The 15389-nt window shown below is 39.2% G+C and overlaps 1 protein-coding gene across 3 annotated transcripts in view; it reads left to right on the forward strand.

The window, feature by feature from the left end:
- PIEZO2 (piezo type mechanosensitive ion channel component 2) overlaps positions 1 to 15389 on the forward strand; it is a 655640-nt gene that overhangs the window by 397832 nt on the left and 242419 nt on the right. For all 3 annotated transcript variants that reach the window (XM_019525255.1, XM_019525272.1, XM_019525264.1), the window contains exon 8: positions 15022 to 15190. In XM_019525255.1, the coding sequence (XP_019380800.1) occupies positions 15022 to 15190 (169 nt within the window). The remainder of the gene's footprint in view (positions 1 to 15021; positions 15191 to 15389) is intronic.

Below are 15389 nucleotides of genomic sequence, written 5' to 3' on the forward strand. Positions count from 1 at the left end.
ATGATTAGCAATTTACTCCTGGCATAGCGAGCCTCTCCTTACTTTTTCCTAACACCTATTTGCCAACCATTCTTTTCATGTTCTGGCATTCCTAGCAATGAGGGCAATATTTAGCACTTATGTAGCATGTTACATTTTCTTTTCACTGTACTAACATTACCAAATGAATCACTCCCACATTCTGATGAGATGGTGGGAAAAGCACTCTTAGTATAACTCATATACAGTAGTTCTTACCTACTCAAGAGAAGTCTGATTTTAAAAGTTGTCACTAGTAAATTGACAAATATCATAATCTCCATTTTACAGATAGTAAAATTGACCCCCCCCGAAAATTAAATTGTTTGCTGAAGGCTCCACGATGTCTGTCAGAAGTTGGATTAAAACTCAGAAGTTCATGGCTCTAGTCACTCTACTTAGGTTGGTAGATCACATTGCAAGTCTTTCCATGGGAAATCTAAAATTAATATGTATTATACTTCATTAAATCTAATTCTACACTCACCAAAACTTTGCATATACTTTACATTATAATCAAATCTTGACAATTCAATTTTATTCTGCCTGCATCTTGAATGTGTATTTCAGATAACATTGTCCTGATAAATTCTGGTTCCCACCAATGCTGTTTTTACATGTTCTTTTTTCCTTACAGTTTCTTGCAAAGTCATTAACATAAAATACATGTGATGGAAAAACCACATAAATATTTCTTAAGTTCTATGGGTACCTAAGGTTAAGACAGCAGCAAGGTTATTAGGTTGAGTTACCTGTTTGTTCTGAATTTACGGAACATCCTGTGCTTCCATAGTATCCACTATTGCACATATGTGAGACTTCTGAATTGAAGCAATTGGCTGATGTCCCTTTATTAGCTCTGCCAAATCAGTTTGAAAAAAAGCTGTAATCTCAGTAACTAATTGGTGCTGCTAGACATCATTGAATTATGCCTCCTGCTGAGTGAAGTATCCAAATTTAGCCTCTAGCATGAAGAACCCTTTTCTGCACTATGTACTTTTTCAAAACATTCTGTCAGTGCCCCTGCCTCTGCCTTGTGCCATTCCACCTCATTGCTTCCTCTCTGTATATACAATTTTTAAAAAAAATCTCATTTGGAATGGTATTTCCTTGGTAATAGTACTATATTCTTCTATGAATAGTACTGTATGGGAGCGTCTACATGTCGCCATATGGTGACTGTAAGGCAGTATGGGCATTTACTGTGCCATGTGCATGGTGCATGGTTAGATTTTGCTGCTACATTGCTATAGTGGCGTGCTATACCAAGCTAATGCACCACTATGGCAATGTAGCTGGCAATTATGTATAAACCAGCAAGATCACATGTCACCATAGCATGCCATATGGCAATCTAGTGCACCGTTACATCACCATTAGGTGACGTGTAGACATGCCCTGTAACATGAATCTTCTTTCCCCTAACTCTTCTATGAATAAACATTTATAGGACAGAGTGGGACAGGCTAACCACTAGGGCTGCGTGAAACAGCACTGTTTCGTTTTGACTTCTGTTTCAAAGGGACAGTGTTTTGTTTCACTTTCATTTCATGTGAAAACACTGTTCCATTTTCTTTAGTCAAAACTGTTTCGCTGTTTCAATGCGTTTTGATGTTTCACCCATACGCTATAATGGGGAATCATGAAAATGCCTATAACTTTGTCATTTCATGCCTGAATTGGATAAGACTTGCAGGGATGGTAACCCCTTCTGAGGGCAGAGTGCCTGCCAAGTTTCAAGGAGATAAGTGCAGGAGTTTTTGTGAAAGTGCACCTCATATGGTTGAAAGCAAATTACTTGCTGGCAGCAGCAGCAGCCTACTGTCATCCCATGCACAGATCTGGGGGCCCACACCCCCAGGAGGGCTTCAGGGCTGTGCCAGACTCCTCCTGGGGATGCAAGCCCCTGGATCTGCATGCCAGATGACAGGAGGCTGCCGCTGCCACCTGGGACCAGCACTGGGCACAGCCCATTCCCAGCACTGGGAAGACTGTGGCTGCTGCTGGCCCCAGGCATCAGTGGCAACCTCCTGTCATCCTGCATGCAGATCTGGGGTCCTGCACAGCTACTGGCCAGGGCTGTGCTCCGAGCAGCTCTACCACTGGGTCTCTGCTGCCTTCCACCACTAGGCTCAGCTCCGTAGGGCTGCAGAGCCTCCCACCGCTGTGCTGTGCTCACCAGGGCTGCACTCGGAGCAGCTCCACCACTAGCTCTCCTGCCGCCTCCCACCACCGGGAGCTCCATGGGGCTGAGCTCCATGGGGCTGGTGGAGTGGCTCAGAGTGCAGCCCTGGCTGTCTCCTGCCTCCCACTACTGGGCTGCTTTGAAACTCAAAACGTTTCGAGTGCCCTCATTTCATTTCAAAGCTGTTTCAACGCCTTTTGTTTCTTTTTGATTTCACTGTTTCAAGCTCGAAATGCATCAAAACAGCTTTGAAGTGAAACACCTGTCAGAATTTTGCACAGCCCTTCTATCCACCTAATGCATCTACTTCAAACTTTTTTTTCTTCTGACACTTGGAATTTTCATTCCCATCCTGGAGGTTCTCTGCAGGTTCCACCATGGGTATATCACTTTCTGTTTCTTGTAGAAACCACTTCCAAATTCCTTAACAATGCAATATTATGCCACCAAACAATGAACAGAAAATGGATTGACTAGTTTTCTTTGTTGTCCTCCATTTTTCCATTTTTTAATTTTATTTTACACCCATGCTGTTTTGGGTTGTGATCACAAAGTGGAATCAGTCTTGGGTAGTCTTTTGCTCTAAAAGGACTTGGGATTTCTAGGGAAGACTCATTGGTGATTAAGTAATTGAGACTCTTCCCTCAGGTGCTAGGGAAACAATGGGCATCTTTACATGTACTCCGGCGCTTCTATTAGAACAACTCTGAGAGCTTTAGTTAAAGTGCCCCCAGCACCATTTGGAAGTGTGGATATGCCCTGTTAGGGGTTACACAAAACCACAGGCTTGATCAGTTATGGCATTAGAGTTTACATGGCACTTTGGGAAGAATAGGTTTATTACCTCTGACATGTAGAGAGAATTTCCACTTGGTAACCTTCTGTTGAAAACATTCTGCTCGTTTCAGATTCTAAACTATTTTGTATTTTTTCCAAGAGGTTTTAAACAGCTGCATTTAAGCAGCTAGCTTCAAGAGAAGCTACAGTTTCAACAACAGATTATGCCAATTGCATATATGGACCAGGTGCCTGTTGTAAAGGCATTGGCCATGTTGCTGAGGGTGAAAATGGATCATGCTCTAGGTGAAACCCTAATTGGTATGAAATGGAACCCAAGTTAGGATTTCTTCTGGAGCTTTATGGTACCTCCAGCAGCAGTAGCATTATTTGCTGCTTCCATGTAGGCCTGTTCTCAGTTTACCTAGTTAAGCTCACCTTGCTGCACATTTACAAAATACCAGACCTCATGTTCTTAATCCACTGAGTTGGAACAATGTCAAAGTACTATCTCAGTAGCCTTCAAGGAGCAAAAGTTCAGAGATTCCTCTGCTTTTCATTCCCACCTCTCTGCAGGAAGGAAACTTGGGGGCGGAGGGGTGGCAAAGAACTCAAAAGGGGCGTGGGGAATATTAGGAACACAACTTCTGTTTAGAATAAAATGTCCTTCTTAACACAATCACCTTTTGGGGCCACAGTTAATAGCTGTATGGTCAATCGTTCTCATTCATTAATTTGCCCTAACGTAAACATTGTGTTATAGTCTGACAGAACCTTTGGGCCATAACTCAGGTGTATCATGAGGGACAAAACGTTCAGTCCTGGAGTTCCAAAACAGATAACCCACTGATTTGTCAAATGAATATATCATTTTTACACCTTGTGTCAGAAGGTAATCTCTATTTTAGCACCAAAGGAACCAGCTCCTTAGTGAGGCAACTGGATTTTTATTTTATCTTAAGTAGGCATGAGTTTTTCTACTGCTGTGGTACAAATTCAGTGCATGTGAAATAAGTCCAAGGCCATTTTATTAGATGAAACGTTATATCTCACAAATCTTTTATGTTCAGACTTAAATCCACAAAAGGCAGCTGCTTCATTTCACATACTGTTAAGCATGTGAATGTCTGAGGGCCTGCAGTTTTTAATGGATCTCCAAACCCTAAGAGTTTCCAGTCACATAGCCTCAGAAAAAATTCCATTATTGGGTTACTTTGAAAAAGTAGGTTATGTAACAAATAATATTTAACATCCTGTTTTTAAGTTGTTAATAAGCTTGGGAGTGAAGTGTTTTTTATGGCTGCCTATATAGTTAACATTTAAACAAAAATGTAAAGCCTTTTTGTATTCAAACAGAGTTGTTGCTAGCTTCTATGTAATGCTCAAGCCTCAGGGTTATACTTTCTTCTCTGCATTTATCCCTGGATTAATGGCCCATAATTTCTCTCTTTGCCTACTTTATATGAATGGTATTTGCCCGCAAGGTTAACATTACTTATTTTTTCATGAGGTTTCACACGCAATAGCTGCTCATTTGAGATTAGTTTTTCTTTAAACAAAAAGCCACTGGTGAAAGAGGAGGATAGGAATCATGCTAGTGCTGGTTTTGTCATTGTCAGGAAAGCTTTGATCCAATTGGAGCTATGGAAACCAGGACCAGTAGAAAAGAGCACACAGACATCTGGTATAGAACTATAGAAACGTGATGACATTAAAACTATAGATGTAATAATCTACTTATTCATCAAGGTTTAAATTCAGTGCACATGTGTGTGTATTGTAGTGTTGTGATAGCAACACTTACATTCTAAGTCCCTGTTTTCAGATATTTCCAAAAATGTTATTACCCATGGGACTGAAATGTCTCCTAATTCTTCTGAACCCAAACAACTATACTTTTTTATTGTTTTAATCTGTCTAAATTCCATTTAGCCTATTTTAAATGATCCTTTTGTGGATAAACTCTTTTTATAAAAAAACGGTTAAAATGTATTGCAGTCTTCACAATTGATTTAATTTCAAAAGTTCAGCCTTTCCATGGATATAGGACCAAAACTTCCATACATGGAACTTCCACTGAGCTCTGTGAAGGTATGCCATACAAGATCAAGCCCTTAGTACAGCTAAATACCTACAGAATCTTCACAGAACTCTGGATTAGAAAACATAGTACAATACAGTATACTAATACAGTAAAGGGCAATCTTAAGGCATGAGGATACAGGCAGTTCATAAAATCAAACTGTAATGTGTAAATTGTACAAAGACAAGATATACTTCCCCAAATCATTGCAGAAATACTATACCTAAAAACCCCCACTGACTCGTGCCACCCCCAGGAGCTCCAGGAGCCCCCTGCACTGTCCCCCAAGCCTGACAGGTCCTTTCCCAACAGCCCCCAGCCTCCTAACAGCTGCAGGAGCCACCAGAGTGCAAATGCAGCCATGAGGCTTTGGACAGCAAGGGCTGGCTCCCCTGTTACAACTCTTCTTGCAAACCCCAGAGCCATACCCTCCTCCAGACACAATCACACATCCCACAAATACCACACACACACATATACACACACACACACACACACACACACACACACACACATCCACAGCTCCCCACAAACCCCACATCTACCTACCCACCCATACCCCCTAACACCGCTGCACACCCCACACACTATACAAGAGTAAGACTACGTTTTGAGCTATTATACAATCACTTCTACATATAAAGCACAAACACACAGGTATCAGTACAAAATATTTTTAATTGAATTAAAATATAATATTATGGGTATTTGATTTTTAGTACATAATTTGTTTTTTTCCGGTTCTAAGATAACAAACTGTTTCTCAAAAGGGGTACTTCCAAGGGCAAGGGGAGGGACTTCTGGTGGCAAGGCTCAGAGGTTAGGAGCGGGACTTCCAGTCCCAAGATGGTGACCAGGGAGCAGGGCACTTGTCAAGGGGCAGGGTTACCCACGCGGCCCTCGACAGCTTGCCAAAATTTGCTAAGTGGCCCTCCACCCAAAATAATTGCCCACCCCTGAAGTAGAGTCTCACAGACTCATTTTAACTTTTTTAACTTGTCTGTTAAAATAAGTAGGTCCAGTCTGAGTACAGAGATTCTCCCTATTAAATCAATTTTACATGTGTAAAATATGCACAGTTACATATGTAAAATAGCAGTAATATTTTATAAATTATTAAACGTTAACTTTTTACTAGCAATATATTTAAGCCATACCGGAAAGCCTTTAGAGACAAGGGAGAAGTTTTTTTTAAAGCAGAAGTAGTTTAAATAGTTGTCCTTCAGAAGTATTTTCTATAAAGTTCAGAATATTTTGTAAAACCACAAACTCCTTTTGAGTTCTCCAATCTGTAATTACTTTTTTGATATCCTGGTAGGGTATTGATCTTACAATGTAATTTAAGACTACAGACACACAAAGAAATGGCTGCAAGGTAAGCCAAGGTGGGTGTGTCTACACAAGTGCCCAACTGTGCAGCTGTTACTGCACAGTCATTCAGTACTTAGGAAGAAAGAACTACCAGTACTGCGCAGTCCTAGCAGCGCATGGGTCATTTCTGATGCTAGTGCGCAGCAACAACAAGCTACTAAGAGTTATAGTTAGTTTAAATTACTGTAACTGTACCCAGACATGGCCCATTGATTGAACTCCTGCAATTGACTCTAATTTCCACATATGCTCAGTGACTAAAATTAGCAGGAGTTATATTCATGTCACAGTGGAAGGCTAATAGTATACTGCACTTATGAAAAGTGGATACATTAGAAAAGTATAATTAAAAAATAATTAATATTGTAGCTTAATATTCCAAAGAATCACATTTTAGGAATTTCTTCTGTAAGATAATATTTTTCTGGGTTTTTCTCCCTTTGGGATTCTATTAACTGAAAATTGCACCTGGTAAGATAAAAGAATTTTGTGATTTTGCCATTAAAATTATATAAGATGTATTTTAAAAATCCCCTGTATAGAGAAAACAAGAGAGTCTGCCCTCTTCATAGTTTCTTTCTAAAAAAAAAAAAATACATATATATAGTAGTCAATAGTGATGCAATATTATTATTTTTCCCCATTTCATAAGATACTGCAATCACATTTGGTCTTGGCATTTCTACTTTCTGCCTTTATATCCTACAGGAAACAGTACCTTCTGGCAGATGAGGTAAACATGCATGCAATAGCAGATGGACTTCCCTTCTTTCTTGGTTGTTTTTATTCTGTTTTCTTTCTTTCTTTCTTTTTTGGCCCTGTAAGCTTTTGGGAGAAAAAAACAATAAGAATACAAAATTGAAAGTTAGGAATTTCTTGCTTGCTTACTTTCAGAATTTACCAAGACCAGACGAGGTCTCTAGAATTTCATGAGTTGTTAGGATATAGCAAGTGTCATGTCTGAATGCAGCAGAGCACTACTAAGTTGTGTGGTAGGTTGACATATGTAGAGTTGCTACTAGCCTGGTTTGCCTCTAACCAGGGTGATTTGTTTCAGGTAGTACTGAGGTGATGTTCTTGCTGTGATGATCCAGGAAATATACGAGATAAGAATTCTTGTACTGATAACTTTTATTGGATCAACTATAGGTATCGCCTTAGGCAAGCTTTCAAGTATCACAGGGTAGGGTTCTGTGATACCCAAATGCTTGGCTATGTCTATACCAATTATACAGTTGGTCCAGTCAAAGATAGTACCCTCAAGAATCCTTGTTGCAGGTAGTTTTTGGAGAGAATTTTGACAATGCTGGAAACAGGGTTAAGGCTTATAAATCTACCAAGAAATGCAATTAGAGACAAAAACTGCCAGTTCTCAGTCACTATCCCTTGAGGTCCAGTAGGAATATATGAGCACTAAAAAGAAAGCAATGTGCAGAGCCTTTGAGTATTTGTAATTAGTCCACTGAGAGGTTCAGCAGAAATCTAGCCAGCCTGAGAAACTGCTGCATTCTAAGCCCCATCAGAGGAAACTTAATCAATAGTACATGATAGGAGACCTTTTCCTGCCACTATGAATCACTTGATGTCCTCTTTGATCGCAAGCACTGAATGAATTTTTTATGCATAATTACCTGAAAAAAGAGTGATTTGCACATTGACATGTGCTCATGAGAAAAGCTGCTATGTGATTTTACTTCCTTTTAGTGGCTCCAGAACTGAATCTCTAAGACTTGGTTAGTTAGCTATTAACTGTGAGGCTTTCTGCACAATACCTATAGTTTTTAGTTGTATTAATATGCTTAATGCCTATTCATAAACATTTAATGCACAGAGATTGTGTTGCATTAAGTGAGCAAAATAGTATTTTTATGTAAGGATTATGTCACACCTTCAAATTAATACCAAGTGTAGCTAAAACATGAGCAGGCACAAGTTCAAGCAGTTTAGCACATGTTAAGTGTTCCCATGGAAGTGCAAATTTGTTCCCTTTCAGGTGAGGGTTATCTCCTAATATATGACTAACTTTAATACATCACAACATTCCAGTGGTTTGCAACAGTTGCAGATTAATGTGTGACACCATCCTAACACTTTTCACTAACCATAAGCAGTAGAAAATAGCAGCCAGATTTAAATAGAATTTACGGGCAGCCTAATACTAAATTATTTCCAAAATCTGAAAAAATTAAAATCATAAATATTGTATATTCAAATTTTAATAGTGTTCTCTAAAACAAAGTTTCCTTGCTTACTAAGGAAAAGCTTAGCTGTCAAAGGAAGTGTTTTGTTCTGCCTTTTAATATATGAGAATGTACTGATTTACCTGGTATTTACAAATCTAAACTCTAGCAAACATGTAGCATTGTCATGTTTCATAATAGAGGCTATGTGTGGGCTTCTTTTGCTAATGTATGTTTTAGTTCTGTACGAGTAACTAGCCACTTTTGGCTGTTCTTATGTTGCATTGCAGTAATAAGGCAGTAAAATAGTTGGCAGTGACATTATCAGTTTAGTAAATTCACCATTTTGGTGAAGCATATGTCTTTTTATTGGTGATTTGGAAGAAAATTATGAAATTATTGCTGATAAAGCTTACAGATGACAGATTAAAGTGCTGATAAAAAGAAGTCACCTACATAAAGTGATCTGCATTAATTGCTAAACTGGGCACAACATTTATTGTAATATAATCAAATGTGTGGTCATATATGAACTTAGAATTCCGGCCATCATTTACAGGATGGACAAGTGAAAAATTGTGTTTGGGGAACATTATGTATCCTGTGTTGTACTGGAAGTCAAAAGAAAATGGTCCATTTTGGCCATGAGATCTGCATTCCTTTTGCTGTGAACAAATTAATCCCTAAAACATCACTCTGACAAAGATCTAGATATATGACATTGTTTTTGCAAAAAAAAGCCCCATGTTCTTATGCCCCATGGTGCTCACAAAATTAGCAGATTGTAATAAATTTGGTCAGTGTCTTGTAGATAGTGTATATTTAATTTTCTTTTCAAGTTTGCTGACTTTTTTAGTTGGCACTTATTGAACACCTTTATATTAGCACTAGTTTTGCTCTCATAGTATACAAATAGAATGACTGCAAACTGGAGAAGTTGCCTTCAATGAACTGAATGCAGCAAAAATCTTCAATATTTCTGTAGCTCCATCAAATTATTTTGGGTGAAAAAAATGTTTTCCTGTTTTTCAATTAAATACATATTTCCACTCTAAAGCCATTACATAATTTAATGTTAAGTTGTTACCAGTGTTTCTCACGGCCGCAACATGCAACTTTGTCCTGAAAGAGCAAAGTGCATCCTGTGATTCATTTTGGATGATTCACTAATTAAGTAGGAAATTTATGCTAGGGAAAAGAGGGCTTGCAGAGCAGCAATGGGACAACTGCATGTAACCTTTGTCTTAAGAGCTGTTTTTCAGTGTGCCATCCTCTAATGTTCCTCAATAGGGTAATTAAATTCCCATTGGCTTTCTAATTTTAAACACTTTTCATGTGGTTGCTCTTGGATTCACAATTTTCCATAAAATACATTTTTGGAAAACAGAGCTGTACTTTAAAAAACACAACTTCTGCTTCCAGGTTAAAATGGACTGGCTCAGTGTACAGTATCTGGTAAACTTTTGTTGTTCAAACAAGAAGTTCAAAAGATTTTTTGACAAGCAAAAATTATGCAGTAAATTAAGATATCACCAGATATGTTGGATGTGGGGGTGTTGGTTAGTTTTATTTTGATGCATTTTCGATTTGGTTTGCTTTGCTTTGCTTTGCTTTTTTTCAGTATTCAGTTAGCTACATACTTGTCAGATTTTGCATTTTATTTCCTTCTGCTATGGATTAATTCTGACTTCAGTTATATAGGGTTGTGTATGTTGGAAAACACAGCCACTAAAATCAGAATCATTTTCATAATATAGGTAATTGTCGCAGTGCACTCAGCTGCCAGTCACCAGGGCTGCGCAGGTGCTGGTTGCCAGGGCAACCAGTAAAACCTGCTGACAGGAAGGGGCAAGGCTTAGCCCTTCTTAAGCCCAGGCAGGAGGCCAGGAGAGCAGCTCCTCTCCGGCAGCCGTGGGAGTAGGAACTCGGCTAGGACAGATGGAGGGGAGAACTCTGGCAGTGTGAACTTCCCCCAGTTGCTGCTGGAGTTGGGGAGCTCTCCCTCCCTCTCTCTCTCTCACTCTCTAGTAGGGAGTGAATCTGGTTTGACCGGATGGTCTAGTTTTTATGTTGTAGCCCAGGGGCTTTGTGTTCTTATGTTCACTATTTTGACAGGAAGACTGGGTGAGGCTATTAGGGGTTGGAGGAGGCCTCATAGGGACTCCCCAGTAGCGTGGGGGTTCCTGGAGCCGGAGAGGGCGCAGCATTTGCAGGGTGCATTGGCCCCAGCCCCAAGCGAGAGGGGGGCAGCGAGGAGTCCCGAGCGAGAGGGGGCAGCGAGGAGCCCCCAGGAGTAAAGAGGAGGGCCAAGACATAACAGGGCCCAGGTCAAGCCACGTCAGCACCATCTGCGAGGTTTGGGCTGCGGTGTAGGGGAGGAAAAGGAGCTGCAGGTAGTGCCTCCTGTCACCGGGGCGTGTTAAATGGGCAGCCTCCCACTGATTCCAACAATCTATTGATCAAGTAAGATCAAGGCATGGCAGGAAAGTAAGCAGGCGGTTGGCCCATTACAGGAGGGTGGAGCCACTCCCGGAAAGGCTCCGAGAGTGATACTCCCATCACAGTAATCCTGAGAAACTTTCTGGCATTCAAGTATTTAGGGCTAAATAGAGTATTTAGTATACTGTCAGTTGAGAAGACTTATATGTACTGTGGGATGTTTTCTGCATTTACAGCGCAACGTTAAATAATGCCTTGCACCTGCCATTCCCACTGAAATTAATGGATCAACAGAGTTGCTGTATGAGAGCTCATGTGTGGCCTAATCCAAAGGCCTGTTTCCTATTGAGTGAACAGAAAGAATCCCAGTGACTTCCATACACTTTGCATCAGGCAAAGTGATAGCTATATTCAGTATAACACAAAAACATTGAAAAACTGGGGAAGCTTTAGATAAAACAAACAAAAATAATATTGAAATACTTTAATCCACACTATTTTCCACAATTAAAATTTAAAGCAAGACATTGAAAATTTCACATAGGAAACAGAGCTGATGAGATGTCCATAATTAATCTGTTTTCTGTGTGGTATTAAATATTTTTGCAGAACTATATTGGTATATTAAAATATCTGCTGTGATTTATCACAGGTAAATTGCCTGTTTTCACCAGAGGTTTATTCTACTGGATAAACACTTCTTGCTGCAGTGTGTTTTTTGGGGGTTTTAATTTTTCACTTGGAACAGATCCATGTTTTAAGGTGGACTGTGTTTAATAGTCTACCTTAACAGTGTCTTGTACACTGAGCACTGGACCAATGAGTCTGTCAAGCAGCAAATCAGTCAGAAATTTGGAACCTACAAACCATTACTGGAGGTTGTGCGATGAAGGAAGCTACAATGGTTTGGACACATCACAAGAAGCCCGGACACCTTTGCCAACAATATAATTCAGGGTGTTGTGGAGGGAAAGAGAAACAGAGGTAGACCCAAGAAGTGCTGGGGAACCAATATCAATACTGGATAGTACTTCAAGTTATAGTACACAAAGCTAGCCAAATGCAGGGCAGAGTGGAGGAGGGTTTTTACAAAATTTAAGGTGTCTGAATTGTTGCAGTGGCCTCAGGACTGACTTGACTTGATATTTAATTGAACAATTATCTGATTAACTAAAGATTCCTGAACGATGACTTCTTTGGAACAGAAAAGAATGTATCTTTATTTATCTAGATAAATTGAATATATATTTTTAAATTTCTAATGGGGCACACTGACACTGCATGACTGAGACTCAATACTAAAAACAGATAATTTCAGCTAACCAACCTATACAGCATTACACAGAAATGTACTTCCTGAAACACATCCATCTTATGTTAAATGAAAAACTTAAAGAATGGATAATATTACACCCACACTGATAGAGATTACCAATATCTAAATGTTGTTAAATTTCAAGTAGAGTGTTCTAAAGCAGTTTATCAAACATATTACTTAGCATTTACTTCTCATTCTGATTGTCAGCATGAATCAGTGGCCCTAAACTTTAAAACATAAAATTGTTTTTGGGTGGATCCCAGGTTTGGAAAGTAGAAAAAAAAGAGAAAATTCTACATACAGAATAAAAGTGCTATGACTAGAAAGCAGTTAGGATTGGACGTAGCCCAGATTTACACCCTCTCAGAATCCAAGCTGATTTGGATCTAACATTATGAGTTGGAGCCCTCTGACCGAAATATGCTTTAAAGTCTATTACGTTAATATTTCTACTGTCATTGTCAAACAACTTGCTCTCTCTGTCAAACAAATTCATATCTCTTGTCTGTCACTGATCAGATATATCCTCCTTCTCCCATTCTGCCTTTCTCCTGTATTTCATAATACAGGCCTCCATCTTTGTACCATTTTAAATGCTTGTTATAATCCAACTCTGTTAAGTCTGTTTCACAAATGTATCACAGAATCGGGGCATAATTCAACTGTCATTAAAAGTGAAAAGAAGTCTTTCCATTGACCTCAAAGGACGTTGAATTAGGAAAGGAAAAGACATACTACTGTAGGTTATCTTCTCCATCCCTCTACCAGTCCAAAATGATTCTTTTATAACCTTCAGTTAAGTTGAAGTCTCTAGATTTGAGTGATTATTTCATATTATTTAATTGCTCAGAAGTTTACAGGTCAAATATTATTTATCTTAGGCCCCTGGCACAGGCTCATTTAAAGGTGTCATGGCATCTGAGCTCCAATCCTAACAATTGTGCCTCCTGCTGTGCCATATTTGTATAGCAGGAGGTGTGGTTTTGGGATCAGGAATCATAATCCCAGGCTCTTCAAGCACCAACAAATTGAAATCTGAATGCCCACAGCCCAGGGTGGTCTGGTACAGTCCTGGGGCTGGGGTCAGTAATTAGCAGATTGTTGGCTCCAGGGCTGACAGTCAGCTCATGGGCAGTCCTGCCCTCGGACTGCACCACAGCCAATTTAGGACCACAGTGTGGGCCCAGGGTTGGAACTGACAATAATCTGATTGACAGTCTGAGCCCTGCTGCATATTCATAGAATCAGTGAAAAGTAGGGCTAGCACGGGCCTCCATAAGTTACCTAGTCCAAACCCCTCCCTGAGGTAGGATTGTTCCTATCCAAACCATCCCACATAAATCCATAAACTAACCTCTTAATAAAATTACCATCAATCCTGATGCAACACAACCCATAACACCGTAACCTACCAGAGTCAAAGCAAGGGGACCACAGCAGCCAACATCCTGCTTCTGTAAAAGGTTGTTAATATGCACTCAAGAGATACCAGGCAGAGGGCCATGGCCCCACTACGAAGGACAGCAAAAAACCCTTGGTCCATACCAGTCTGACAATGGGGTAAAATTCCCGCCCGACCCCAAATATGGTGATTGGTCTGACCCTGAGTGGAAGGGCAAGATCCTCTAACTAGGAACTCCATAATTAAGTCCAAGCAAAAACGTTATCACACCCGTGTCAAAATCCCCACTCCAATATCATTCAATTAAAGGCACTATGCAAACTATCCATTAAAATGTCCTGCATTGTATGTAGAGCATTTTTATGGCTGATTTGCCATTTTAAGATGCCTTAAATTGGGTGCATGTGTAGCACCCTTACCTTTTCAATATTTTAACCTACGAACAGTCATTCTTACATAAAATATATTTACAAGATCAAAGCAAAACAATAATTTTAAAATCCTTCTCTGGAATGCCTCATGCTTTCTGTGGGGATAGTCACTGATATTACATGACACAAGTAATTTTTCTCTTTTCCTCAGAGATTTGTTCATTTACAGCAAGAATATGTTTCTTGAGTATTTCATTTTCTATCAGGAACTGTACGGAATTCAGTTGAATTATTCATATGCATAAGTGTTTTCAGTACTGGGTCTAGTTTCTTAGGACAGTGCATTTATTTAAACTTTTAGCAGGTTTAAGTTTTGAAGCCCCAGTAGACTTTGCTGAAACTACTGAAGAGAGTTATCCACCAATAACATGCTGGACTAAGTGACTTGAATGAAAAGGTGCAGCAGTTTAATTCACTACAAAGAACAATGTATTAAATATTAATGGTTAAATGAAGACCAAATGGCAGAGTGCTACTGTGACATGACAGATGGACTTACCATGATGCTTGCTTTTAGGTTTTTCCTATCTGTTTTTTTTCTATTGCATGACATAAATGTAAAGATATAACGTTCCCATTTTATTACATAAAAAAAAAAAAAGAAAGAAAAGAAAAAACTCTTTTAGTGAAAAGTTGTGAAATGAAAATGTTGGCTTTGGCCTGCATTTCAGAAAAGATCCTTTTCAAAGAGCAAATAGTGTTTCACAAGTTGAAAAAAGTAAGCAAACTGACAAGAGGAAACTTTGCATTACTTTTACTTTTAAATACATTTTTTAATGAAATATTTATTCTCTGACATATATTTCTTTGCTTTAAGGTTATTTGGGGTCTCTGCAATTGTCCAAACAAACTGTTCAAGTACCTGGAGGATCATAGCAGGTGAAGAAAATGTCTGGTATCACTATGTCAACCCCATTTTATTGTTGGTGATGTACTATACCCTAGCAACTCTTATTCGTCTTTGGCTACAGGAACCCATAGTAAAGGTAATTACATTTTCTGACTTCCATGTGTAAGGAAAATGAAGCCACTAAAGTACAACTTTATGAATTCTCACTACTGAATGTAAAATTCTGTTACTGACGCTTGCTCACAGTGGTATAAAATTTGAATCTGTATCTTGAGCATGCTATTTCTGATTTGAGTCCTTCAGGGTTTAGTCTTGCATCTTTTAGTGTGATTGAA

The sequence above is a fragment of the Gavialis gangeticus genome, unplaced genomic scaffold (assembly GCF_001723915.1).
Source record: "Gavialis gangeticus isolate Ggan-Ray unplaced genomic scaffold, GavGan_comp1, whole genome shotgun sequence".
Taxonomy (NCBI): Eukaryota; Metazoa; Chordata; order Crocodylia; family Gavialidae; genus Gavialis; species Gavialis gangeticus.